Genomic DNA, 27,129 nt, shown 5'->3' with positions numbered 1-27,129 from the left:
GATGATCACACATACACGAATAGACATGCATACACTCACATAGATGCAATTGCTATGTAAATATGCAATTATATACCCTGAGTTCGAATACCGACAGAGATAAAAACGAGCAAATTTTTTTTTTAATTTTCTTAATTTTTATAGCATTTACCCGAAGCGTAAAAAAGGAAAATAAAAAAATTCCCTCGTTCTCTCTTGTTTGAATTTCTCTAATTACCTTAAACTTATGTACAAAGTATTTCAAAGTCGGGACCCAGCTTTAGCTTCCTCACTTGTTTTTATTGGACTTGTTATGCATTTAAAAGTTGTGCCCGCTCGATTAAACTTAACATATTAAATACAAAATTATATACAATATTCGCTCTCATTTGTTCTAGATTTTTTATTGGGCTATACTCACCTCAACTCTATATCCGTTTAAGCTAGCAAGACCCAGCTCTTTTAACGTCACCGCTACATCTGATGGTGTACCATCTGTCCGTCTATTTATAAAAGCAATTGCATACGAGTAAAAATGATGATATATTGGACTTAAAGGCTTTGACCAAATTTCAATTCCTTTGTGTTTGTATATCCGTCGACCCTGTACTCCTAATGGATCTTGATCCACAGAAATAACTTTTCTATTTTGCAAAATTGCTTTAAACTCTGGTCGTATAGTTCTCAAGTCTACGGACATCAAAAGTGGAGCAGCTAAAATAGCCCAAATAGCGAATTGCGTTTTTGCCTGTTCGTAGCTAAGGCCAAAGTTTCCAATAATTAACTGAAATAGAAAAAAATACAAATATATAGTAAATTTAAACAAAAATGATTATCTATATTTTGGAACAGAATAAATACCTGCTTCGGTTTTGGTGAAAATTTTTATTGTTCTCAATTTTCAATTTACTTTGCTACATCTTTCTCAGTAAAGCTAGTATAAGGCCACCAACTAATGTTCTCGACTTTGAGCACAGTCCGGACCACCCGTTGAAAACCCAAGTAAGATATTCCGCTAAAGGTTTTATTAACGATTTAATGCGAGAGAAGGCAGGGGTAAAGGTAAGGGAAGGAAATGGAAGCGTTGCTTGGTTAAGACGTAGTTTTGAGGGGAACTGAATGTGAATCCATGAATCGTAGTGCCGCAAGACGTACCATCTCAAATAAGAAACTAAATTTAAGTAGCTATTAAGAATGTTTGAAGTTTAGATTTAAGTAGTGGAAAATAAATTGTTTGAAAGTAGATCTATGCACATATATGTAATTGTTAGGCGCTGTCTGTTTTGTTGTGTCAAGGAGCGTTCTCCTTGCCAACATGAAACTTCAGATCTGAGCGGTGTGCGAATTAGTTCAAACACAAACTGAAATGCAATTGACAGCTAACCAAGAACTTGTACGCGATAGACAGTGGTTCTTCTTCAAGAGTTGGTTAAAAACTGTTTATTGGTATTTTCGTACTGATGCATTAGAGTTTAAATTACAGTTTGGTGAATTCAAATGTAAGAAGTATAAAATAATACGGAGAGAAGTGATATTTGCTATTATAAAAGGGTTTAGAAAGTATAATGTTAGTTGGCAAAAAACTTCCAGCTGAACCCTCCCAGAGGGTGCCGACTGGAAATGGCACTACAATTGTCCCGTGCGTTGTCGGTAAACGGTGTCCAGCTAAGGTCAGGTACCACGGCCACACCTCCTCAATAGCTGCGATGTCTGGCAAAGGTATCTGGTCATTGTTAGAGGTGAGGGCTGGATCACGGCGGACCGGCAAGGATAAACCATGTAACGTTGCTCTGGCCCGGGTATACTCGTCGGCCAGAGTCGCTGCAAAATTCTTGGTTTGGTTCCCCAGAAATAAAGCGAGCCCGCAGTTACCACTCAATTATGATGCTTTGTGTTTTATTTCTCCAAATCAAATAGGAGGGTGCGCTTCAATGCGCGTTCGATTGCCTCTCCAACAGAACTAACTCAAAACTCTCTTCAACTTACAATTACTTACACCTACTTAAAACTACTCATCGGCATCGTGACGACGCGTTGCGTAGCTGGCAGCTGTGCGTCGTTACTCCTCCCCCTTTCCCCAAAGGGTCGAACGGCCCGATTGATGGTGTTTTCAAATTTTGTTAGCATCGCGCCATAATCGAAATGCAGATGTGTAGCAGCTGGGTGGCAGCGCTGCCACCCCTCGCGTTTGGCCTCCTGTCGACGCCACCTGTAACTTCACAGTCCCTGCTCGGGCGCCACTTGTAACGTTGCTCTGGCCCGGGTATACTCGTCGGCCAGAGTCGCTACAAAATTCTTGGTTTGGTTCCCCAGAAATAAAGTGAGCCCGCAGCTACCACTGAAATATGATGCTTTGTGTTTTATTTCTCCAAATCAAATAGAAGGGTGCGCTTCAATGCGCGTTCGTTTGCCTCTCCAACAGAACTACCTTAAAACTCTCTTCAACTTACAACTACTTACACCTACTTAAAACTACTCATCGGCATCTCCAACAGAACTACCTTAAAACTCTCTTCAACTTACAACTACTTACACCTACTTAAAACTACTCATCGGCATCGTGACGACGCGTTGCGTAGCTGGCAGCTGTGCGTCGTTACAACCAAAGGGTAACCGGTGAAGAATAGGTCGGCTAATCAGCCACGGCCAGACCCGAAAAAAATCGGTTCCAACGAACGACGCACGGCAGCCCGCATTCTTAGGCATTCTTAGGCATGGCTTCTGGCATGATGAGCCTATTGAGGCAAGACAGGCATTAGAGGAAACGCCCTCCAAATTCCGCGAGGTTGTTAAATGGGCAAGGCGGGTGCTACCTACTTTTACACTTAATTACGAAATCAACCAGCCAGCCAAGCGAAAGCGATCAACGGAGGATGACTCAAATACGGGGTCGAAAAAATAAAAGACCTAGGGGAATTCGTGGTTGCGATCGTTTGCGAAGGTGGCCAAAGGACGCAAAGTCATTGGAGTCATCGACCGCAACAATGAGGACGGCAGGATCCCCAAACATCAGTGGCGATAGGTTCTAGCGGAACTCACCATGGTCACATTGCAAGTCTTATTGGCGAATCCAGGCCCTCTCCCCCGCTGCACTGATGCGGGGTGGTTCCAGGGCTATGTGAAACGGATCGCGTGCGAAGACGAGCGGTCAGTTTCATTATATAAAATGGCGATCGAGAAGGTAGGAGAGGCGTATCCGGGAGCCAAGTTGGAAGTGGTCGATTCCAAGGATATATCCTCCCGCCCTAGAGCACGCGCGTGGATACCGGGAAACCCGACTGCGCCGGCGGACGTGCTGAAAATTCTCCAACTTTGTAATCCAAACCTGGATACACAAGGCTGGAGGGTCATCTGTGTCGAAGCCACAAATAAAGGCACTATGCAAGTCGGAATGTTGTTAAACAACGACTGCCTTGAGCAACGCAGCAGAGACGAAGGACCGGTCAACTTTGGCTTCAGTCACATTAGTCTCAATGCATACAAAGACCATTTCGGATCTGCAAACTGGCGGAGAACAGTGACACCAATAAACCGGAAGCTAGGAAGAGATGAACATCGACGTGGATAACCCCAATGCGAATCTGCACGATGACATCTCAACCGATTCGGACTACCGGGCGACGCTAGGTCGGCTCTATACTGAGCATGAGCTCCTCGATGACGCCAACGAGGAAGCGCATGCGACGCTTACGGAGGAGAGCGAAGGACGTTTCCATGGTGCAGGTCGTCAAAATCAACCTGCACCATAGTAAGACAGCAAGCGCTGCCTTACAGCTTCGTCTAGTAACAGGCGAAGTTGACATTGTCCTAATACAGAAATCATGGGTAAGTAATAATACTATCCGGGGTCTTGGCTTATCACAGCTTATCTTGTTAGTTGTGGTAAGCAGCGGTCATGTATCCTAGCAAAGAAACAAGTCAATGCTATCTTACTCTCGCAATACAGCGTTGCTGACATAACATCAGTCAGTCTAAATACCAACGACAAAGACAAATGGGAGAAGCCGAGATAAGAATTGCGTCATTATTAGGCCCCACGATCACCAAGGCACTCCACCACCACCACTGCTGAAATCCCTAGTTCATGACAGTAGACGAAAAAGACTATGCGTAATACTTGGAGGGGACGCCAACGCTCACCATACCCTATGGGGTAGCACTGATATCAACGATAGGGGTGAGTCTCTATATGACTACATAATAAGTACTAATCTACTAATATGTACCATAGGGAACGACCTCACCTTCATAACCAAGAATCGAATCGATGTGTTAGACGTAACACTGGCGTCTGACCTTCTCAGTGATAGGATACTAACATGGAAAATCTTGAGAGATCACTCTTTCTCGGATTATCGACTCATCCAATTCAAGCTAGGGTACCGGCTCCCGTTAAGATTATTAATCCTAAAACCACCAATTGGGGTATTACCTCAGACTGCTATCCAAAAATTTCCCCCCGTCACCGGTTATGGAACATGATACTGGGGAGGACCTTGATAACATGGTCACTAATTTTACTTAATCATGCGTCGATGCGCTCAACATGGCCTGTCCAAAGATTGCCCTCAGGGAAGGTCGTAAGCCCCTTGGTGGGCCCCTGATCTAGATACACTAAGAATCAATAGCAGGCAGCAATTTAACAAAGCCAGATTCGAAAACACAGAATCTAGCTGGTCTAAATATAAACGAGAACTTGCCGTGTACAAAACGGCTATTAGGAAGGCCAACCGCACTTCATGGACTACGAGTCACTGGACCTACTAACAAGCACCTATTTTCTGGGGTGCACTGATTGTCCCAGTAACATATAACCTCTTTCTCCACGTACAGTTCCAAGGTATCTGATAGATAGAATAGTCACTGAAAAACGCATAACTTAAGCCATTAAATATTTTAAGCCCTATAAATCCCCTGGACCGGACGGTATTATACCTGCCCAACTCCAACTCTCTTTAAAGCAAATAATGTCGTGGCTTCAGGTAATGTTTAGGGGCTGCCTGAATGTCAACCTCATCCCAATCAGCTGGAGGGAGATAAAGGTGGTGTTCATTCTCAAAGCTCGGAAAATATCGCATGTTAAACCGAAGGACTTTAGGCCAATCAGTGTGTCCCCTTTTTTGCTTAAAACACTTGAGAGACTACTAGAAGCTTATCTTAAAGAAACCATTAACCCGACACTGCTATCAAATTCCCAGCATGACTCCACGCTCTTGTGTCCAAAATAGAAAATTCGCTCTTTACTAAGGAATACGCCCTAGTAGCCTTCCTAGACATTGGGGGCGCTTTCAGCAATATTTTACCATAAGCGATCATACGACCTACGGAAGAGCTTTAAGTGGAAGGATCTCTGATTGACCTTATCGGCCAACTGTTCACTAGCAGGGTGGCAAACTCGGGGGTCTTTCCACCCCCACAAGGTGGGGTCTTATCCCCGCTACTCTGGCTGTTAGTAGTAAATCAGCTGTTACAGCGAATGGCGGCAGATGGTTACGACGTCATAGCGTATGCGGACGATGTGACGGTCATCTGCAGAGGAAGGGCATCCTCTAGCGGCTGAGGGGTAAATCCCTTTAAAACTGAGCTTGTACCTTTCATACGAAAGTACAAAATACCGAAACTTACTGTGCCAACGATAAACGGGGTGGGTTTTACTTTTAGCAATAATGCTAAATACTTGGAAGTTATCCTGGACAGAAATGACACCAGATGGGGACTATCACCCCAGGTACTGCAATTGATATATCGGGAGATGGTGCGACCCATACTATTGTATGGAATCTTAGTATGGTGGCCGGCACTACGTAAAACTATCCTTCTGTCGAAACTCAGCAGAGTTCAGAGATCGGCGGAGCTTTGCATCAGTGGGGCCCTCCGCACCACTCTAAATGGTTCACTTAACATAATTTTGGATATCTCCCCTGGACATTATAGGTAAGAAATAGCCACTAATAAACCCTGAGGCTTAGGGAATCTTTAACATGGACAGGGGTTTCGGCCCACACGGATTATCACACGCCGGTGGTCACCTTTGCCAGGCACTACACGGTTAGCATACCTACTCGTCTATAGTAGAAGCACCTCCCTCACTTGAGAAACAACTCCATAAATGTTTTTACTGACGGCCTAAAACTGGCAGGGTGCGTCGGGGGAGGAATCTTCACACCCGATCTGGGTCTGAGACTCTCCTTCCGCCTACCAGACCAGTGTCTATCAGGCAGAAGTCTCCGCTATTAATGTCGCTACGCTGCACCTACTAGCAACCACAATTGATAGTAGACCAATTTATATTTATTCAGACAGTCAAGCAGCGCTTAAAGCACTAGAGGCCAATCTGGACAACTCCAACGTTATCACAGACTGCAGTAGAAATCTCAACGAGATGTCTGTACAAACCTCATATGGGTACCGGGACACCGGAATATAGAGGGGAACTGCATTGCAGATGAACTGGCTAGGGAAGGAACCACGCAAATATGCATCCACACTGACAAGGAAGGCATTGGCATGCCGATAGTCTGTTTCCGTCTACTTACGCGTAGCCATACAAGGGCGTTAACCCAACGGCGATGGGACAACACCAACCAGTGTGCCAAAGCAAAGCTAGCATGGCCAGTTTTGGACACTAAAAGAACAACTCAGCTCATAAAGTTAAGTATATCAGAAATCTAAACGGTACTGGCAGTAAGTACTGGACATTGTCCACGCCGCCAGGCTTGGCATCCCATATAATGACTGCAGAAGCTGCAGGGACGCCGAAGCGTCCTAGCTTAAAGCAGGCGAAGATTTGCCACACTAGGGCGACCTTTTTTCAGCAATCTAGCAGAAGTACATAGTACTGAGATAGCAAGCTTATCCAAATTCCTTAGATGTTCTGGGTGGTTAGGGGCGAACCAGTAAAGAGAGAGATTATATGGCATCACAACGGGCCTCCTCTGGCCTAAGTGGCAGGGTAGGAAAAAAATTCACACCAGCCTAACCTAAGTATAATGTTTTTTAACTGCGAGTGTGGTTAGTTTGACCCAACATCCCGGCCTCTTTGAAATGACACGCATGTAGTTTTGCCAGTTTGTGTATGGGTCTGCAGCATGTTGCAGTGGTAGTGCGGAAGTGCACCACACGAAGCTAAGTTTGGTGATGTTGACGTCCACTTAGTACGTGCTCGTAACTCGTTTATATCCAGCGCTTTCAAAATCGTTGCTTACTGGCGGTAATCATGTCATATCGATCCAGATTATGCAAGTTAATATGTCCATGAAATAAATGAATCGGCCATATGCTCTGATTGATGCATCGCAGAAGCCATGTAATTGAATTCTGCAAGGGCTCGGCGAGGCAATATCGAGGAAAAGTTAGCTACGAGATGGAGTTCAAGGACTGCAAGTCCAAGAATTAAGTAAGGATTGTGGGACAGACTCGTCCCAGTCGAGTTTCAGAAGCCATAATTCCTGATTCCTGATTTTTCATGATACGACGAGTGGGGACAATAGGCCGTTTTGTCTGTTTTGTAGCAGTGGTATACACTTCTTTTGGCGTGAATGTAAAACTGAACGCATCACTTTGCTGATTAGTACCTTGGTCTTCCATAAGTTCTCGAAGATTTGAGTTCCATTTGCATAGGGGAAAATTTCCAAGACTATTGCAGTAATCCCCCATTTCAGGGTTTGCACGGCGTCGATATCGACTGCTCCACATAGCAGATCATCCACGTAAAAAGCAGACTTGACAGCTGCAGCTCCAACAGGAAACTCGTTTTTACATTCATCCGCCAGGTACTGCAACTACGTATTGCGAGATATGGCGTTGAAGCCGTCCCTTACATAAGTTGGAAAGTTTGTAAATCCTTATCTGGAGAGGCTCGCCAAAAGATATACTGGAACTTTCTATCGTTTTTGGTAAGGAGTACTTACCTGTACATTTTTGTAACATCAGCTGTGAAAGCGAACCGATGCATTCGAAAACGTAGCAGCTGCATGTAGAGCTCATCTTGAATGGTAGGGCAGATCAAAAGCAAATCATAAGGCGATATTTTAGATGTCGTGCGACATGATGCTTCAAAGACGACTCTGAGCTTTGTTGATGAGCTGCTCGGCCTGAGTACAAAATTATGTGGAATGTAATAGTGCGGTTTCTTTAGACGCGCGACATGTAGTCAAGACCTTCATATTCTTGCATGAAGGATATGTACTGTGAGCGAATATCGGGTAGGCGCGACAGGTGTCTTTCTATGGCAAAAAGTCGATTCCGAGCTGTTGCGACAGAGCTTCCATGGCACCCGATAGCATCCTTATGAGTAGTGGCGACAAAATTATTTTCGCAGCGACGATGATTTGGGTGATGCTCCTTAATCGGGCGTTCTATCGACTTGATTTTCCATAAGTGTTGCAAGTGTTTATCAATTGAGTCCTCCACAATGGCCTATCACAATGGTAGGTTCTGGCTACGTTGATACTGATTTTTGCAGGAGATGACCCAACCAAACAGGGTTTTCTGCAGAATGGGTAGGTTTGGTCCGATACGAATTTGACCAACAGCAACCACTTCAAAAATGCTTCAGTTCCCAGCAGCAAGTTGATAAGTCGAGACTTAAAAAAATTATCGTCTGCCAACGGTGCAGTAGCAGGCAAATTCCAATTTGAGATGTCAATTTCGGTGTCAGGCTGGTACGCTATGTGCGACGTAATTCCGAATTGCAGCGTCAACTGATAATTGGATGTTCGTGACTTTATTGATGTTGTTGTACGAGCCTTATCTTAATCTAGTTAAGGAATCACCGATACCACGGATCCCGATGTGGTGCCTTTTTCGATGCAAGCGAAGTTTTTGGGTGAAGTGTTCAGTCATAAAGTTAACCTGAGACCATAAATGTAGCGACGCTCTACCAAGCTTGTATTCACCTGATGAATCTTTGACCAACACCATAGCAGTTGCCAAGAGAATCTGATCACCAGGAGCAAAAAAATTCTTGTGAAAATGTGATGCAGCTTGCACTTGGTGAAACACGTTATTACTCGCGTGAGCGATGTGTGCGAATGTTGCAATGGTTGTCCATGATGCAGCGATGAATGATGCCCTCTATTGCAAGTGCGGCAACGATAAGCCGGTGAAGGCACTTCCGAGGCAGTTGATATAAAGGCGGAGTCTTTTGACCTTGTCGAAATGTTAGTTGCCTTGATTGATAATTGGCGTAATTGGCGTAATCCCATCGAATGTCGGTAGCGACAGCTTTGGCAGTGACGATGACTTAATGGTAGCTGCAGACGGTTCTGATTCCGAAGGAAATACAGTAGTATTTAATTTTCCTCCGAGTTGTTGCTTAATGCACAGCTTAATTTCCACATATGTGTCTTCCATATCTGCGCGACCATTATCGGTAGGGTCCAAGCTTTCAATATCAGTTTGCAAAGTTTAAGCCATTTTAAAATATGACTCTAATTTCCCCAAGCGACATTGCAATTCATCATTGGACTCATCCTTTATTTCAACCAAATACCTTATGCGAGATATATTACGTTTAATATTACCTCTCTTGGCCTTAAGTTTTTCGATCGACATATTGCTGTGCAATGTAAATTGAAAAAACGTGAACTAAATAATTGTAAATGCAGCAGCCAAAGAATCCAATGCAGCTGATAGTGACAAGTTAATTATGCGACTAACTGACGATCTTTACAGCGATTATTCGTTCACCGACGAAACAACAATGGGAACGATGTAAATTCCAATAAATGGTGCGTATGCTGCCAGACGAAGGCAGAAGCAATGCGTTTACAATAATTATAGAAATTAAAAAAAGTAAGAGAATTAAAATAATTTGTTTTGACCCACATTCCAAACGGTAAAAGCTAGGAAGCTGAAATTTGGGCTCAAGTATCCTATCATAGTGTAGGTGCGCACTAAGAAGGGTTTTTGGAAAATTCGAGCTCCAAAGGGGGGAAATCGAGCTCCAAAGTTTGTATGAAAAATCAGTTTACAATTTACATCTGATTAACCTCAAACTTAGTGTGTATACTCCCAAAATTAAAAAAAAAAACTGCATACTTGGTTTTTCAGATTTTTCTCGGGGCCTGAAATATAGGAGTTTTCCTGTAAAAATAATCTTGGGGCACAAAAGAAAACCGCCTCAACAGCCCACATTCCAAACGGTAAAAGCTAGGAAGCTGAAATTTGGGCTCAAGTATCCTATCATAGTGTAGGTGCGCACTAAGAAGGGATTTTGGAAAATTCAAGCTCCAATGGGGGGAAAACTTGCTCAAAGTTTGTTTGAAAAATCCTCATTTTTCCACCGATCGACTTAAAACTTGGTTTCTAAAATCTATAAAAGAATACAAACAAAATTGCATAGTTGGATTTTCGAATTTGTGGTGGAGCTTGAAATATTGGGGTTTTAATATTTATTCACCTTTTCATGAAAAGTTTGTGTTAAAAATTTTTTCCGATCGATTTCAAATTTGGGGACTGTAATCTACGTAACTAAATCTACAACATTGCGTTCAAGGATTTTCAAAATATGCATTTTACAAAAGCAGGCAGAACAAACAATACAAAATATCAAACAGTTGGGGACAACTAAGTATACATACACACACATACACGCAGCTGTTCGGGTAGTTGCGTGCAAACGATTGAAAAAGCCAAAGCATTTTTAAAAGTAATTTTTTCTTTGTTAAGTACATTTGGCATTAGGGTTTTCATTAGTAACTTTATGCAAAAACAACAAATTACAAAGAACGCAAATATCAAATAGTTGGGGACATCATATACACACACTCACACACAGAACACGCAACAGTTCGTGTCTATGTATGAAAAAGTAAAGAGAAACATGCATGCATATGTACATTCATATGTATGTATGTATGCCTGTGTACGTACATGTATAGCATGTATGTACATTCGTATGTATGTATGTATACATTGGCCAATCGAGCATTGTTGTTTGATTGTAATAAATAATGTTCTATGGTTTTAAATCAAATTGTTAAAACGAAAAACAACAACAACTGCAAGTCATTGGCTCAAAGGCAAAATGCCAAAAGTTTACAGTTACCGTCGCTAGGCAACGACTGCGTAAACGATAGTAAAGCAGAAACCGAAACCGGACCTACGCATATTTTGCTTCGCGTTGCGGGCAGATGTACATATGTATGTTTGTATATGATTTGTTCTAATTGATCTCAACAAATTATAAGATGTGATTATTTATTGCATTCAAACTTCGATGGAAATATTGATTGTATCGACGGATTCAACTATCGATAGTTTTGATGCTCTAGCACATAGAGCATCCGACACATGCCCATCTCTAGCATCTCAGCTGATCTGATACACCCTCCCCCCCACTCCAACGCAATCGTGTTTTTGTTTCATAATTCCCGAATTTCTTGGAATTTTGAACTAAAATTTGATAATTACATCCCGTTAGTGATTATGTGTCTGTATGTCATGACCCTAGGCAGTCAAGTCCGCTAGACAAGGAAGTATAACAAGAAAGGAATGCTAGAGTCCAGCGGGGTCAGCTACCACCCCTACAAAAAGAAACAAGACAGAAATGAATATGCGAACGGAACATCGGGAAAATCCTGATACGGGAGAAACTGTGCAGGGAAAATAAAAAAAATTGGACAGTGTACACACATAACGCATCTTTGTGCAAAGTTTGGTGTCTGTACCTCTTATAGTCTCTGAGATCCAGGTGTTCATACGGACAGACAGACATACAGACAGACAGACATAGATCGCCTCGTCTTGTCATGCTGATCAAAATTGCAATCTTTTTGACGCATTACTAAATTGTGATGTACATGAAATGTACAAGAGTATACTAGGCTTGCGCGAGCTGAAAAATGTAACAGGCAGAAGGAGGCGTGACAGACTCATCTCACTAGAGACACCAAATTTTGCACAAAGATGACTTATGTGTGTACGCTGTGCAAGTTTGTTTTATACACGAATATACGCGTATCGACTTTCATTGCTTTGTATATGTGCAATTATGTACCCTTTACGTGAGTTCGAATACCGAGAGAGGTATAATCGATGAAATTTTTTTTTTATTTTTCTTAATATTTTCGCTCTGCCCGCAGCTGTTGTTGCTGTTGCTGCTTTGGTTCAACTTTGTGCTGCATACATACACGCATTTGATGTAAATGTATTCTGTTAAAACTGAACATTAACATGTCTTCTATGTATGTATTAAATAAATGTTCTTTATTAATTTAATTAATTAATTCAATTTTTTTTATAATTTAATTTTTTTTAAATAATTTTTTTTTAATTTTCATTTTTTGTGGAGAGTACAGACTAATTTACTGGCGGACTTGCTAGACTGTAGCATTTTCTCTTTTTTTAAATAATTTAATTTTTTTAATACTTTTATTTTTTTTAATTTTTCTTCTTTGTGGAGAGTACAGGCTATTTTACTGTCGGACTTGCTCGACTGTAGCGTTCTATCTTATTTTATTTTAAAAACTTCTCAGTTTTATAAGCAAATATTGCACCGTCAACATTTATGTCTTTATCCGTTCAAGAGATATGATTTTTGCAACGAAAAAAGTCAGAAGGCCCCACTGTGCAACGGTCTTAGATCGTAGATTGGTTGGCATGGGGAAAATTTTAATTGTCATAGGCGGTTCAGTGTCTCCTATGATGGCGCTTTCACCACTTTCGAAAGGAAAAAGGGTTAAGTCAGACGATAGAAGCTAACCTTCGGCAGTTTCTATTTCCACCCGTCAGAGAGTGCAGACGTGTCTAGTCAGCACCGAAAAAGAATTTAAAGATATTCAAGAAAAGTGAATAGAAAAGAAATAACATTAAACTCCATAAATAGCAGTGACCGAAATTTAAAGTTGTTAAAAGAAAAACCGAATGTCAATAAGTAAACGCGAGTGTCGCCTATTTATTTTTAATAAACAAGTGGCGGGTGTCCCGACTTTGAAATACTTTGTACATATGTTTAGAATAAATATATAAATTAAAAAAAAGTATGAGAATTAAACAAAAATTTTTTTTTATCGATTGTACCTCTTTTGGTATTCGAACTCACGTAAAGGGTGTATAATTGCACATATACAAAGCAATTGCGTCTATGTGAGTGTATGTATGTATATGCTCGTATATTCGTGTCTGAGTAAACATGTTAGCAGTCAACCAAACAGCAGCAGCAAATATATTTATGGCTATAACTTTTTGTTAAATCGGTATATCATAATGAAACTTGGCATACGGATTCATAATTACTAACTGGGTATTTGCAAAATTTAAGTTCGAAATTCTAAGAATTACGGGGGAAATCGCGATTTGCATGGGAGAGGGGGGAGAGAGGGAAATTCCAAAATACACACACCAAAATACGCATCTTTGTGTTTGGTGTCTCTACTTCTTATAGTCTCTGAGATCCAGGTGTTCATACGGACAGACGGACAGACAGACAGGGCTAGATCGACTCGTCTTGTCATGCTGATCAAGAATATATATACTTTGTGGGGTCTGCCACACCTCATTCTGCCTGTTACATTTTCAGCTCCCGCAAACCTAATATACTCTTGTACATTTCCCTTCCCGATGCTCCATTCGTATAATTGCCTATATCTTGGAGACTATAAGACCTAGGCACACCAAATTTTAGTCCAAGATGCTTTATGTAAATACGCAGAAAATGTATTTTGGAATTTCCGTCCTTCCCCCCTCTCAAATTTGGGAAATACCTCCAGTTAGTCATTATGTGTCCGTATGCCAAGTTTCACTATGATAGACCGATTTAACAAGAAGTTATAGCCATAAATATATTTGCTGCCCACGCGCTGCCCAAGCGCTGCCCAGTCCGTGTAGTTTAACCGTTACAAATAGTCGCGTGCAGTAGTGCTGCAAACCAACGCATGGGAGATAGCAAGAAATTCATATGCATATGGAGCGATAGTGGTTAAGGGTGGGTGCGCAATGCACTAGATAAGGAAAAGGCTTCAAATACATATGGAGGGGAAAACCACTTGACATGATCCGGATAGACAAAAAGTACAATGTTCAGAGAATAAGAAAGAGTAAAATATTAAATTTTTAGCACATAAGAAATTGGAGCGTTGGTTTATTTCATTACGAGTTCTTCCAAAGATGCTTTTACACAAAAAATATGTGTTAGCCTTTGGTAGTAAATAGTTCTATGTGCATAGCAAGCAACTATGTACAAGCTCACCATAATATGAGTGCCATCATATTGTATAGATTGATGGAGAAATTTTATTTTATTTGTAAGACAGAGAATGGTATGGGGGCTGGGCTATAAAAATTATATTTTTCAAACATCACTTTTTATAGCCTGTACCCAAAGGGTGAAAGGCTATACTAGTTTTGTGCGCATGTATATAACACACAGAAGGAGGCGTGGCAGACCCCACAAAGTATATATATTCTTGATCAGGATGAGAAGACGAGTCGATATAGCCATGTCCGTCTGTCTTTATGAGCGCAAGGATCTCAGTAAGTACAAGAGCTAGGATAACCAAAATTGGTATAAAGGTTCCTATAAGCCCTAGGCAGAACGAGATTGTTTATTTTTTCTGATACACCCCCCACTCCCCCGCAATTCGTATTTTTTCTTATAATCCGTAATTCTCGGAATTTTAAAATCAATTTTGGTAGGTACATCCAGTTAATAATAATGTGTCCGTGTGCCAAATTTTATCATGATAGGTCAATTCTGAAGAAAGTTATAGCCATAAGTAAAATCGCTGCTCATGCGCTGCCTGCAGCTCTGTCGGCAGCGCTGCCCGCAGCTGTTGTTGTTGTTGCTGCTTTTGTTCAACTTTGTGCTGCATACATACACGCATATAAACACGCATAGGTACGTGATGTAAGTGTATGCTGTTTAAACTGAACATAAACATGTATTCTAATTTAATTTAATTCATTCATTAATTCATTCATTATAGCATGTACCCAAAGGGTGAAAGGCTATACTAGTTTTGTGCGCATGTATGTAACACACAGAAGGAGGCTTGGCAGACCCCACAAAGTATATATATTCTTGATCAGGATGAGAAGACGAGTCGATATAGCCATGTCCGTCTGTCCGTCTGACCGTCTGTCCGTCTGTCCGTCTGTCCGTCTGTCTGTATGAGCGCAAGGATCTCAGTAAGTACAAGAGCTAGGATAACCAAAATTGGTATCAAGGTTCCTATAAGCCCTAGGCAGAACGAGTTTGTTTATTTTTTCTGATACACCCCCCCACTCCCCCGCAATTCGTATTTTTTCTTATAACTTCCGTAATTCTCGGAATTTAAAAAATTTTGGTAGGTACATCCAGTTAGTACTAATGTGTCCGTGTGCCAAATTTCATCATGATAGGTCAATTCTGAAGAAAGTTATAGCCATAAGTAAAATCGCTGCTCATGCGCTGCCTGCAGCTCTGTCGGCAGCGCTGCCCGCAGCTGTTGTTGTTGTTGCTGCTTTTGTTCAACTTTGTGCTGCATACATACACGCATATGAACACGCATAGGTACGTGATGTAAATGCATGCTGTTTAAACTGAACATAAACATGTATTCTAATTTAATTAAATTAATTATTTTAATTAATTCATTCATTAATTTTTTTTAATAATTTAATTTTTTTTTAATTTTTTTTTTTTTTTTAATTTTTCCTTTTTGTGGAGAGTACAGGCTATTTCACTGTCGGGCTTGCTCGACTGTAGCGTTCTATCTTGTTTTTTTAATAATTTATTTTTTTTAAATTTTTTTTTTTTTTAATTTTTCTTTTTTGTGGAGAGTACAGGCTATTTTACTGTCGGGCTTGCTCGACTGTAGCGTTCTATCTTGTTTATTTATGAGTTAGGCGTGCGCCATTTAATTATTTAAAAAAATCTTTACAATTATTATAAGTTATGTACCAAATTTACTAAAAATGCAAACACGAAAAGAAAAATAAATATGATAATACGGAACTGCCAGATTTAAATTCGTGCGCTGGCAACTCAGTCGAGACTGTTAGACAATGAGTCATTATGAGTCAGCTTTTGCTAACAGCAGGCTTGGAGAGGAAGTTCGAAAAAATGAAATCTTTAGAAGTTCTGTTGCAACGACGGATTTTTTAAGAAAATTCAAAAACAACTGTAGCCGAAATATCGAGAGTTTTCTCTGGCACCCCAGATAGTAACGTTACAACATGCAGATAGTCCCAAAGTATAAAGACCATGAGCTAGATGTATTTCTCACAGTATGACTCCCGATTGCAGTAATCTTAAGAATTTTCTGTCTACCTCAAATTTGTCGGTAAGAACATAAATAATATCATAAGGTCATATCTACCATATCAGGATCATTCCAATGTCCAGGGCCTGCGTTGGGTGCGATTATATCTTGGTTATTGCCATAATAATCAATTATGCTTTCAACGGACATCCAGGAATCTTGAATATCATCATAGTTTCTCCAAAGGTTACAATGTGTTTTTATTGCCGAAAAATTAGGTTGGATACCAGCATATATTTGATAAACAGGCCAGCTACATGAATAGACCATCGGTTTACCAGTATTATTTAAAAGTTTTCCAAATTCTGTATAGCCTCTATCCATATCCTGTGGTAAGGCATAACAACCATCCAGCTTAACATAGTCAACATTCCAATCTGCGAATAGTTGCGCATCAAGTTTCTCATATCCTATTATACCTGGATACCCAGCACAAGTATAATTTCCAAAATCTTCGTAAATACCGAATTTTAAGCCTCTGGAATGAATCTGAAAGATACACAATGTTCTTTTTAGTTATTAGATATTTTACCAAGACCTGATTTTAGAATGACAATCAATACAACAGAGAAGGCCGAACAAGCCGACAGTGAAACACCCGTACCCAGACAAACTTCCGACACTGACTTATATGCACCCACAGCTGAAGCTGCTGATTGTGGGCGTAGTACTGAAGTGAAAGTAGATATTTGTAGGTGTATTACGTTTGTTGTTTATGTAATAAAATGGACTCGTGTTGCCCAGGGACCAGGAGCGTCTACATACCATGTTTGATTGTGCGTTTAGCCGTTCCCAAAATTCAGGTGTTCATTCAGACGGGCGGAATATATATACTTTATGGGGTGGGAGATGCTTCCTCCTGTCTGTTACTTACTTTGCATAAACTTAATATACCCTTCTTACCATAAGGTACAGGGTAGAACAAGTAAAACAGCTAAAGTCGGGTGTCCCGACTTTAAAATACTCTGTACATATGTGTAGAATAATTGTAGAAATTAAAAAAATTAAGAAAAAAAATGTGATCAATTTTACCTATTTTGGTATTAGAACTCACGTAAAGGGTGTATTATTGAACATATACAAAGAAATTGCGTCTATGTGAGTGTATGAATGTCTATGGGCGTCTGTTCGTGTCTGTGTGAGCATGTTTGCAGTTACCAAAGCACCAGCATCAACAACAGCTGAGGACAGCGCTGGTGCAGCGCGTGGGCAGCAAATATATTTATGGCTATAACTTCTTTTTAAAAAATCCAGGTGTTCATAAGGACAGACAGACGGACAGGCAGACAGACAGGGCTAGATCGACTGCTCTTGTCATGCTGATCAAGAATATATATACTTTGTGGGGTCTGCCACGCCTTCTTCTGTCTGTTACATTTTTCAGCTCGCGCAAACCTAATATACTTTTGTACATTTTATGTAAAGAGTATAAAAAGAGTTTCAGAGTCAACAAAGCTGGAAACAAAGAGCATTAAAAAAATATATACTTGTAAATTATTTTCTTACAATACACGAGGGAGATTTAAAATGTTCTCAGTCTAACTATGGTTCAACATTTCTTTGTTTTTTCCTTTTAAGTCAACATAGTGTTCCCAGCGATGCTTCCATCTCATGAACTTCCCCAAAAATAAGTCGATATTGTTCCTAAAATTTGTTGTTTACGAAGATAATATCCTCTACATTTGAGTAAAATTTCTGTCCTCTTAGTGCAACTATAAGTTTTGGGAATAAAAAGAAGGTCCTGAATCAGTTCAAAGTGAAATTTATGAATTTTTGTCATGGAAACGGCTGATATATGAGAACACGCTTTTGATCAAAAGTGAGAAAATGCCGAACAGAACGTGCCCAAAGCTTTCTCATAACCAATTCATTGTACAAAATATGGTAATATCAGCTATCTCCCTTACTAGGATTTGGCGGACGTCCAGAATCATTTGGGAAATTTTGGCGATGTTTTTGTCAGTGGTTTAAGTTTTTGGGCGCCCCGGACTTCTCTCATTTTCTAAGCTCATTCTCAGCTCAGCTGCCTAGAACTACAATGGAACAATGGAAAACGACGGAGAATAGTCCCTATAGATTGAATTATACAAACCATTCAACAATAATCCCAACAACAAAAAATAGAAAGGATCGTCAGTCAGCATCGACTATTTTGCAGCTCTAGGGCCCAAACAAATACATTTTTACAGCAAAATGAATGAAAACAAGAAAACAGTAGGCTCAACTCTTAAATACCCTGTACCTCCCACCAAAAAGTAAATAATAAAAAAAAAGTGTAATTAATGTTAAAAAATTATATTAATTAAATTAAGTAATTAAATTAAATACAAATTATTGAATATATATATGTATACAAAAGTGGATTCATGTTTACATAAATTTACATAGAATCGTGTCTCTGCATGCTTATATGAGTGTATGTGTGCAGCACAAAGTTGAACCAAAAAGGGTAATTATGACAAAAGTTATAGCCATAAATAATCGCTGCCCCGCAGCTCTGCCCGCAGCTGTTGTTGCTGCTGCTTTGACATAAATATGTATAGCATACATACACGCATATAAACGATGATGTAAATGTATGCTGTTGAAACTGTACATAAACATGTCATCACTTTTGTATGTTTGTATTAAATAAATTTAATTTAATTAATTAATTGAATTTTTTATAGCCTTTACCCATAGGGTGAAAGGCTATACTAGTTTAAAATAGTTTAATTTTTTAATAGATTTGTTTAAATTTTCCTTTTTTGGGAAGAGTACCAGCTATTTTACTGTCGGCCTTGCTCTGTAGCGTTCTCTCTTATCTTGCTCTGCAGCGTTCTCTTTTATCTTGTATTCAGCTTTGTTTTTCTTCTTTACCGCATGCCAATGAAATACTCTCACATTTTTTAATGATCGCAAATTATAAATTTATGCTTGTCTGTGATCCTGCTATTGGTTTATGTACTTGAAAAACGCATCAAAAATCACCGGGAAACAAGAAGCAGCGACTCTTAAAAATCATAACCTAACAGATTGTCATAAATAAGCAGAAGTTAAATCAACTTCCGCCGATTGCGAGTGTATTCAACAATTAGGATCTTGCAGCCATATGTCGTGATCAAGAATATACATACATACTTTGGGGGTCTACCACGCCTCCTTCTGTCTGTTACATTTTTCAGCTCACGCAAACCTAATACACTCTTGTACATTTCATGTACAGAGTATAAAAAGGTATACTAAAAGTGATGTTCAAAATACATAACTTACATAATCAGACAGCGCTCGTATTCCATTGGGAAACCGTTTGCCATCAGGTACAAGCTTGCCATCTGGTGCTCGACGTCGATCAAGCCAGCAGTCGTCAATATTAATAAACTCATACCCAGCAGACGCATATCCTTCTGTTATTAAAAGGTCAGCCATCGTTTGAAAAAGCTGCTCGCTGGAAAAATATGTTGGTTGATTTATATTGACAAGTAGTTATGTAAGTGCGAGTGCTTAGTTTTGAGACATTTTAGTAATTTCAGTTCTATTGCCTGACGACAGTGGTTTGATTAATATTACAACCAGTTAGTGATTATGAGTCCCGTATATTAAGATTCATCAGGATAGGCCAATTGTGAACAGGTTTCGTAAAATGCGAGCAAAATTCATTCGCACACACGGGAAATTCTTCCGCGGGTCGCCGTGGGTCACTGCCGACTGAAGCAGAGTGTCGCCTGAGCCGTCTGGCAGATGCCATAGGTCGTGCGGGTCGGCCGTGGTTCGCCGTACTTCTCCGTTGGTCGCTGGCGACAGCAGCAGAGTTTCGTTCAGAGTTTAGAATACTTGTAGTATAAAATATATTAGTAACAAGTTTATTTATTTGCAAATGATCTATTTATTTCCGATAGCCAAAAAACTGAAGACATTCATTCAGAAATATAGTACCAGGTACCACCTACGTCACTCCTCTGCTGTCGGCAGCGGCTCACGATACCTACGAGCTCTGCCGACAGCGACCCAGTAATACCCGAGGCAGAATTTCTTAGTGGTCGGGTAGTCAGCACATTTTACGAACCCCATAAATGTAGTCTCTGCCCAAACTGAGCCCGCAGCAGAGATTATATTTATGGCTATAACTTTCTTCATAATTAACCTATCATGATGAAATTAGGCATACGGACACACAAACTCTAACTGGATGTGACTACCAAATTCGAAATTCCAAGAATTACGGGAGCTATGAGAATTCACTAATAGCGAAGAAATGGGGGCGGGGTGCATCGGAAAAAAATAACAAACTTGATCTGCCTAGGGCTTAGGGAAGCCTGGGTACCAAGTTTGCTAATTCTAGCTCTAGTACCTTCTGAGTTCCTTTCGTTCATACAGACGGACATGGCTATTATTTCGTTATAACATTTTACACCGTTTAATTTTATTTATTTACTTATTTTATTTATTTATTTATTTTATTTATTTTTAATATCTCAAAGCATTCTTCATCTATTCGCTAGCTTTTCGGTGAAGGAACAACATCGAGAGGAAATCTGCATACATTTTCAATGAAATAAATAACAAAAATAATTTCAATAAGATATTTATTATCAAAGTTTAAAGATCGGGGCATAGCATTTTCAATAGACAGAATAGCCAAGTTACATAGAGTTGTCTCATTGTCTCTCTTAAATAGGTTTTTAATTTTAAAAATGATCGTGTATTTGTATGGCATCTACTTGTACAATATGTTTCCAGTTGTCATAGCCATAAACCAAAAATGTAGTATTTTCTTATATGCCGGATTTCTAGAAAAGAGCTATTGTCACTATCTTTTAAGAAAGGGCCCTTAGGTATACAAGTACAATCTTAGTTTTCATTCACGAACCTTTTCACTTGATCAGTTAGCTCTTTAAGTAACAGTATCAGTAACATATGGCGAAGATACAACATTGTTCATGCTAAAATATAATTATCTTTGATTTTTGCTATTACCTTGTTGTGGTTGTTCTGGATCTGGATAGTCACTGGTGTTGGGTGCTGCATCTTATAATTCTGGTATACTATTCATTATTTAAGTCATACTTTTTTAAGTACTGCCTTATTTTAGGCCATTTTTTATTTTTATTTCAGTCTCCCTTTTTCTCCATTTCTCTTTCGTTTTTCGCTCCCAGTTAAATATTTTCTGGAACTAGATATTTTAATATCTAACTTTCACAATCAACTTTACTTTGCCACCATTTTCATATTCAATAAAATAAAAATACGAAAAATCGAAGATACAAATCACCAATTGTAAAACAATCACACAAAGAATACGCAATCAGTAGAGCCTTCATAAAAAAATGTCAAACCCGGAAAATACCATAACATAGTGTTGCTGGTCTGCCCCAGCAGCAGTGCCACGAAAAAAGTGAAAACATGGGGAATTTTCCGGTCGATTTCAAATTTGGGTAATGTATGTAATGTAATGACTAAATCTTCAACTTTGCATTCAAGGATTTTCAAAATATAGAAAAAATATAGTGTTTCGCTTTACAAATGCAAGCAGAACCAACAACATAAAATGCATATCAAACAGTTGGGGACAAAACTTAGTATACATACACACACACACACTTACATACGTGTAGTTGCGTGCAAACAATTGAAATAGCCAAAGCAAACTGTGAGACACTAATGTGTGTACATATTTACATTCACCATTCCACCACAGGGCAAGAAATGTTATTTAATTAAAAACAATAAAGGAATCCTAGCCGAGCAGATTCAACTCTTAAATACCCTGAATCACCCTACAAAAAAAAATTAATTTAAAGAATTTAATTAATTTAATTAATTAATTAAATGAAATAAAAATATTCAATACATACACACATGTATGTTAGAGCATAATTATTATTGGTCAGCGTAGCATACAGGGATTTGTTAAGCCTTGCCCTATTTGGATATAACTCTCTCAATGTTTTGCCTGTCAACGGGAATCGGAATATGGAGAGAGAGTAAATCTGTGTTCAGTTAGTTTTTCTTTCTGAGAAACATCGGTCGGTCACAGAATTGCTCTGAAAACTATTTGAATCATTATTTACAAATTTATTATTGTCTCTAATCTCTATATACATCTCTATATATATAAAACAGTTTGTCCTGACTGACTGATTGGTGATCAACATACAGCCCAAACGGTAAAAGCTAGGAAGCTGAAATTTGGACTTAAGTATCTTTTCATAGTGTAGGTGCCCACTAAGAAGGGATTTTTGCAAAAAGGGGGAAAACGAGCTCCAAAATCTGTTTGAAAATTCTGAATTTCTGCACCGATCAACTTTTGATTTTTATAATCTATAAAAGAATACAAACAAACCTGCATACTCGGATTTTTGAAATTTGTGGTGGAGCTTGAATTATTGGGATTTTAATATTTATTCACCTTTTCAAATGGAAAGTTTGTGTTATAAATTTTTTCTGATTGATTTCAAATTTGGGGACTGTAATCTACGTAACTAAATCTATAACTTTGCGTTCAAGGATATGCATTCTACAAATGCAGGCAGACCAAACAATACAAAATATCAAACAGTTGGGGACAACTAAGTATACATATACACACACACATACAAGCAGCTGTTTGTTTAGTTACGTGCAAACGATTGAAATAGCCAAAGCAAAATGTGAGACACTAATGTGTAAATGTACACACATACATATGTACACATCTATGTACATGTACACATCTATGTACATGTACACATCTATGTATGTATGTATGTTCATTCGTCTTGCACTGACAGAGCCTGAAATGTTAATTAATTAAAAAATATTTAACATTTTTAAAAGTAATTTTTTCTTTGCTTACTACATTTAGCATTAGGTTTTTCATTAGTAACTTTATGCAGCAACAACAAAGAACGCAAATATCAAATAGTTGGGGACATCATATACACACACTCACACACAGAACAAGCAACAGTTCGTGTCTATGTGTGCGGTTCTCTACTTACGGTTGAAAAAGTAAAGAGAAACATGCATGCAAGTTAAATTTCTTTTTATTATTTTTATAAAAAAAAATTAAACTTTTATTTGTCCAATTTGGACTTTATTTGTTGGTTACAATTTTAAGACTAATCAAACTAAGGTAAAGAAACCCTAATGAGAGCTGTGTGTGTCGACGGCGGCGTTGGCAGTGGCGATGGCGTCGGCAGCCGCTGTTGCAGCGAAGTGGGGTTTTGGGTTGCGCGTGCGGGAAGTTATCCAGACGCTGAGGTTAGCACTATTGGGGCTCTTGCACTTGCCTGCCGGATCTTATTGCAATTGAAGTTTTGAAGACAATTGCATTTTTACAGACTTTAAATATTTTCGTTGTTAACTCTTCCCCCTCAGATTCACACTTGTCCTCAAGTGTAATCAAAAAAATGGCATGTTGTTGAACTGCGTATTTGTCGGTTGGTATGTGGTAGCTGGGGGACTTCGCGTTACTTTGGTGACTTCTGGATTGATGTTCCCGAGCTGTAAGTTTATTGGTGCTACCTGGGTGACCTCTGGATGGATGTTCCCGAGCTGTAGGTTTATTGTCTTCTTTCTGAACCAGTGGAGGGTAAGTGTTAGGATGGCTAGGGATGCTATTGCAGTCAAGAGTGCGATCCGGTTGATATTTGAGTGGGTTTGGAGTTTTTGCAGTTTTTCTGTATTATCCAGGTGAAGCCCTTCTAGTGCTTCCAGTGATAAAATTCTCAATCGTTCTATTTCTACTGGAGCTAGCTGGATAAGTGGTATTCCCGGTTCAGCAATTGTCATCTCTGTATTGCTAAACTCCTTGCCGTTGATGGAGATTGTCTCATTCCAGAAATTTATAAGGAATGTTCCCTTTATCTGCTTCGCGTTGTCTTGCCAAGTTACGGTGCCATTAAAGTTGTTCACTAGAATGATTCCCTCGTCGACTTCCTCCAATATGGGTATGTGGTCGGCGTTGGTAAACTCACACATCGCTTGCTCTCCCCTGAGTAACTTAGGCAAACAATTATTCTGACTTAAATCTTCGAACTTATTTTTGTTACAAATTTTAATGTTATAGAAATTCTTACATTGATTCTTAATGCCGAACATTATGTTTTTATTTTTGTTTTCAAAGATTTCCTTTGCAGGAAGATTAACAATGCTATTGGATTTTATTATTGGCTTTATTATATAATTTTGAAAGTTGTTGTTTCGAAATTTGGTATTTTGACAATGTAAATAAGTGTAGTTCCATTATGCAAAATGGAAACGTCTGAGAATTCTAACATCTCTTCAGTAGTTAAAGGCGGCATGTGGCCAATTTTGAATTGATGATTTATTACGTTAATTTCGTTTTCGCTCAACAAAAATGTATTGATCATATTCAATTTCGCCCATTGGATGGCGTATTTTATATTGACTACTTCTTCTTTAATAAGCCGAACCTGGTTTTGAAAACTAATGGCCATCACTCAAAACTGAGTCCTTTTTAATTGAGTTTGTAAGGTCGTTGGAGATTTTAGTCAGCTTATTTATTCTATCTTCTAGTTGTCTATTGATTATTACTTGTTTATTGTTGTTGTTAGTCAGTTTGTCTATACTATCCGTTATTAGAATTAAATCGTTATGATCAGGGCTGCCTGCTACAAATTTCCAAGCAGTGCCCAGAATATCTATTGCCCTACTTTTCCTAGAGTGGAATGTAGAGATGGTCTTGAAAATTACAAATGTTTGGGCTATCTCGTGCTTTATGGTGTGATATAAGTTATTATATTTAAGCTCATTTTCTGTGTGCATTTGTAAAATGTTGAGAGCGTCCCGAATTTGTTCCAAGTTGATAATGTGTAAGATTTTAGTGTCGTTGGAACGAATTTTTCCGATTCCTTTGTAAATCGTCACAGTCTGTGCATCAGTATAGTTGATTATTGTCATAGTTGCATTGGCGAAGCATATCAACATCCTGAAATTGAACTTAGGATTTATTATGGCTTTTATGTACCGTACGTCCTGATTCTGTTAGTATTGTAGTGTTCCTGTCTTCTTTTACGGTTTCCCTTTTGTATCGATCGGAAAGTTTCGACCCTTATCTTGTATTTATTTTTACGAATACTTCTTCTTCTACTTCATAGGTTCGAATGGGGTTTTCCCTGCTATTATGGTCCACCACGTCATTGGTCTGTTTGCGTCTTAGTTGTTCTATGTTGTCAAGTCTTGCCAGTTCGTACTTTGTCGGGTCCGTGGTGACTCTTCTGCCAAAGAAAACTTCTAATGGCCTTTTCTTCGTTACTGAATGAATTGAGTAATTATACTCATAGACGGCTCTATCTAGAAGTTCTTCAAAATTTCGATGGGTTTGATCTCTTTTCAAGCATAAATCGTATTGATCCGGAGTTTAAAGATTTCTCATTGTCCATTACTATAAATTTCGGTACGCCAAAATAGAATACCATATCGCGTAGTAGGGTTCTAATATCTTCTATTGCTTTCGATTTTATGATTTGAGCCTTCGCTAGTTTGGAAAATTTGTCTATTGCTGTAAGTACGAGTTGTTTTTCCGTTGAGTAGATGTCAATGTGAATTATATGTCCGGGGTATTCTGGTATGGGAGTTTCTTTTATCTCTGGGTTAGGTGAATGCCGATCATATTTCGTTTCTTTGCAGATTTTGCACTGCTTGACTATATTTGCGATTTTCTGTTTCATTTTCGGAAAGTAGAATTCTTCAGATAACTGCATTTTGTTCTCTAAGGCATTTCTATGGGCTCTGTTGTGGATCTTGAGGATCTGCTCCTCTTGGTCCGTTGTCTTGGTCAGGTCCTTTACTTGGGTCTGGGTGAAACGTACTTTGAAGTTCCTAAAATGGCTTGGATATAATTGTTGAATTTTCCACATTATATCTTCGGTCGTACAGATGCCATTGATTATTGAGGGATTAAGATATTTTTTCAAATCGGATAATAGATCATTTGAACTGTACTGCTGTCTGTAAATGTCGTGTCTATGGAAACTTGGGAATGGTATGCTGTCCGAAGACTCTGCTTTGTGAAAGAAAATTTGATTCCTGAAGGCATTGATGGGAACTTCCATGCTTGGTATCAGTTCCTCGCCTGAGCTTTCATCGCTGTGTTGCGTTGAGGCTATTGAGTTAATTTGCCCCGTAGGTGGTATTCGAGATAGTGCATCGGCTACCACGTTTTCTTTTCCTGGTTTATAGAATATTTCATAATCGTATTCTTCCAAATAAGACTTCCACCTTTTAATTCTTGCATTTCCGTTCCAGCTACTCAGAGAATGAGTCAAAGGCTGGTGGTCCGTAAATATTTTAACTTTAGATTTACGGTAAAGGTAATTTTTTAAGCTTTTTAGGGCTTAAATGATGGCTAACATCTCTTTTTCGTTAGCGGCGTAATTCTCTTCTGCCTTGGATAGGGTTCTTGAGAGAAATGAGATAGGTTTGTTATCTTGCGATAAAATGGCGCCTATTGCATAATTGGATGCATCGGTTGTTAAGTGAAACTCCTTTTCAAAATCTGGGTAGCGGAGTATTATATCTTTAGAAATTAAACTGCTTTTGAGCTTCTTGAATGCTTCTAGTGCTTGGTTGTCAAGCGAAATTGATTTTTTTGAGGACAATTTTTTGGACACTCGTTCGTCTTCCCCTCTCAAAAGCGAGATAAGGGGCTTGGCGAGCTTAGCGTAACTTTATCTGGGTTAGTTTCAATGTTTCAATGCAATAATGTCCAGATTTTTAAAATGTGATTCATCATCTTTACTGAATATGATGATGTCGTCAATGTAGATGAAGCATATTTTACCAATGTGTTCATGAAGTATATCATCTAAGGCGCGCTGGAAAATTGCTGGCGTGTTCTTTAGTCCGAATGGGAGTCGTGTAAACTCGTATTTTCCGTTATTTATGGAGAAGACGGTTTTTTCTATGTCGGACGTTTTCAATG

The 27,129-nt window shown here is 39.1% G+C and overlaps 1 protein-coding gene across 1 annotated transcript in view; it reads right to left on the bottom strand.

Moving 5' to 3' along the window:
- Nucleotides 1–27,129, bottom strand: part of LOC115630733 (alpha-N-acetylgalactosaminidase) — a 51,536-nt gene that overhangs the window by 2,750 nt on the left and 21,657 nt on the right. The window contains exons 2-4 of the mRNA XM_030527387.1: nt 19,476–19,650; nt 16,281–16,712; nt 401–763 (exon numbers count right to left, since the gene is read on the bottom strand). Coding sequence (XP_030383247.1) covers nt 401–763; nt 16,281–16,712; nt 19,476–19,650 — 970 coding nt within the window. The remainder of the gene's footprint in view (nt 1–400; nt 764–16,280; nt 16,713–19,475; nt 19,651–27,129) is intronic.

The sequence above is a fragment of the Scaptodrosophila lebanonensis genome, unplaced genomic scaffold (assembly GCF_003285725.1).
Source record: "Scaptodrosophila lebanonensis strain 11010-0011.00,11010-0021.00 unplaced genomic scaffold, SlebRS2 tig00001410-arrow-pilon, whole genome shotgun sequence".
Classification (NCBI taxonomy): Eukaryota; Metazoa; Arthropoda; class Insecta; order Diptera; family Drosophilidae; genus Scaptodrosophila; species Scaptodrosophila lebanonensis.
The sequence above is the reverse complement of the archived record's forward strand: the minus strand, read 5'-3'. Positions and strand labels throughout refer to the sequence as shown.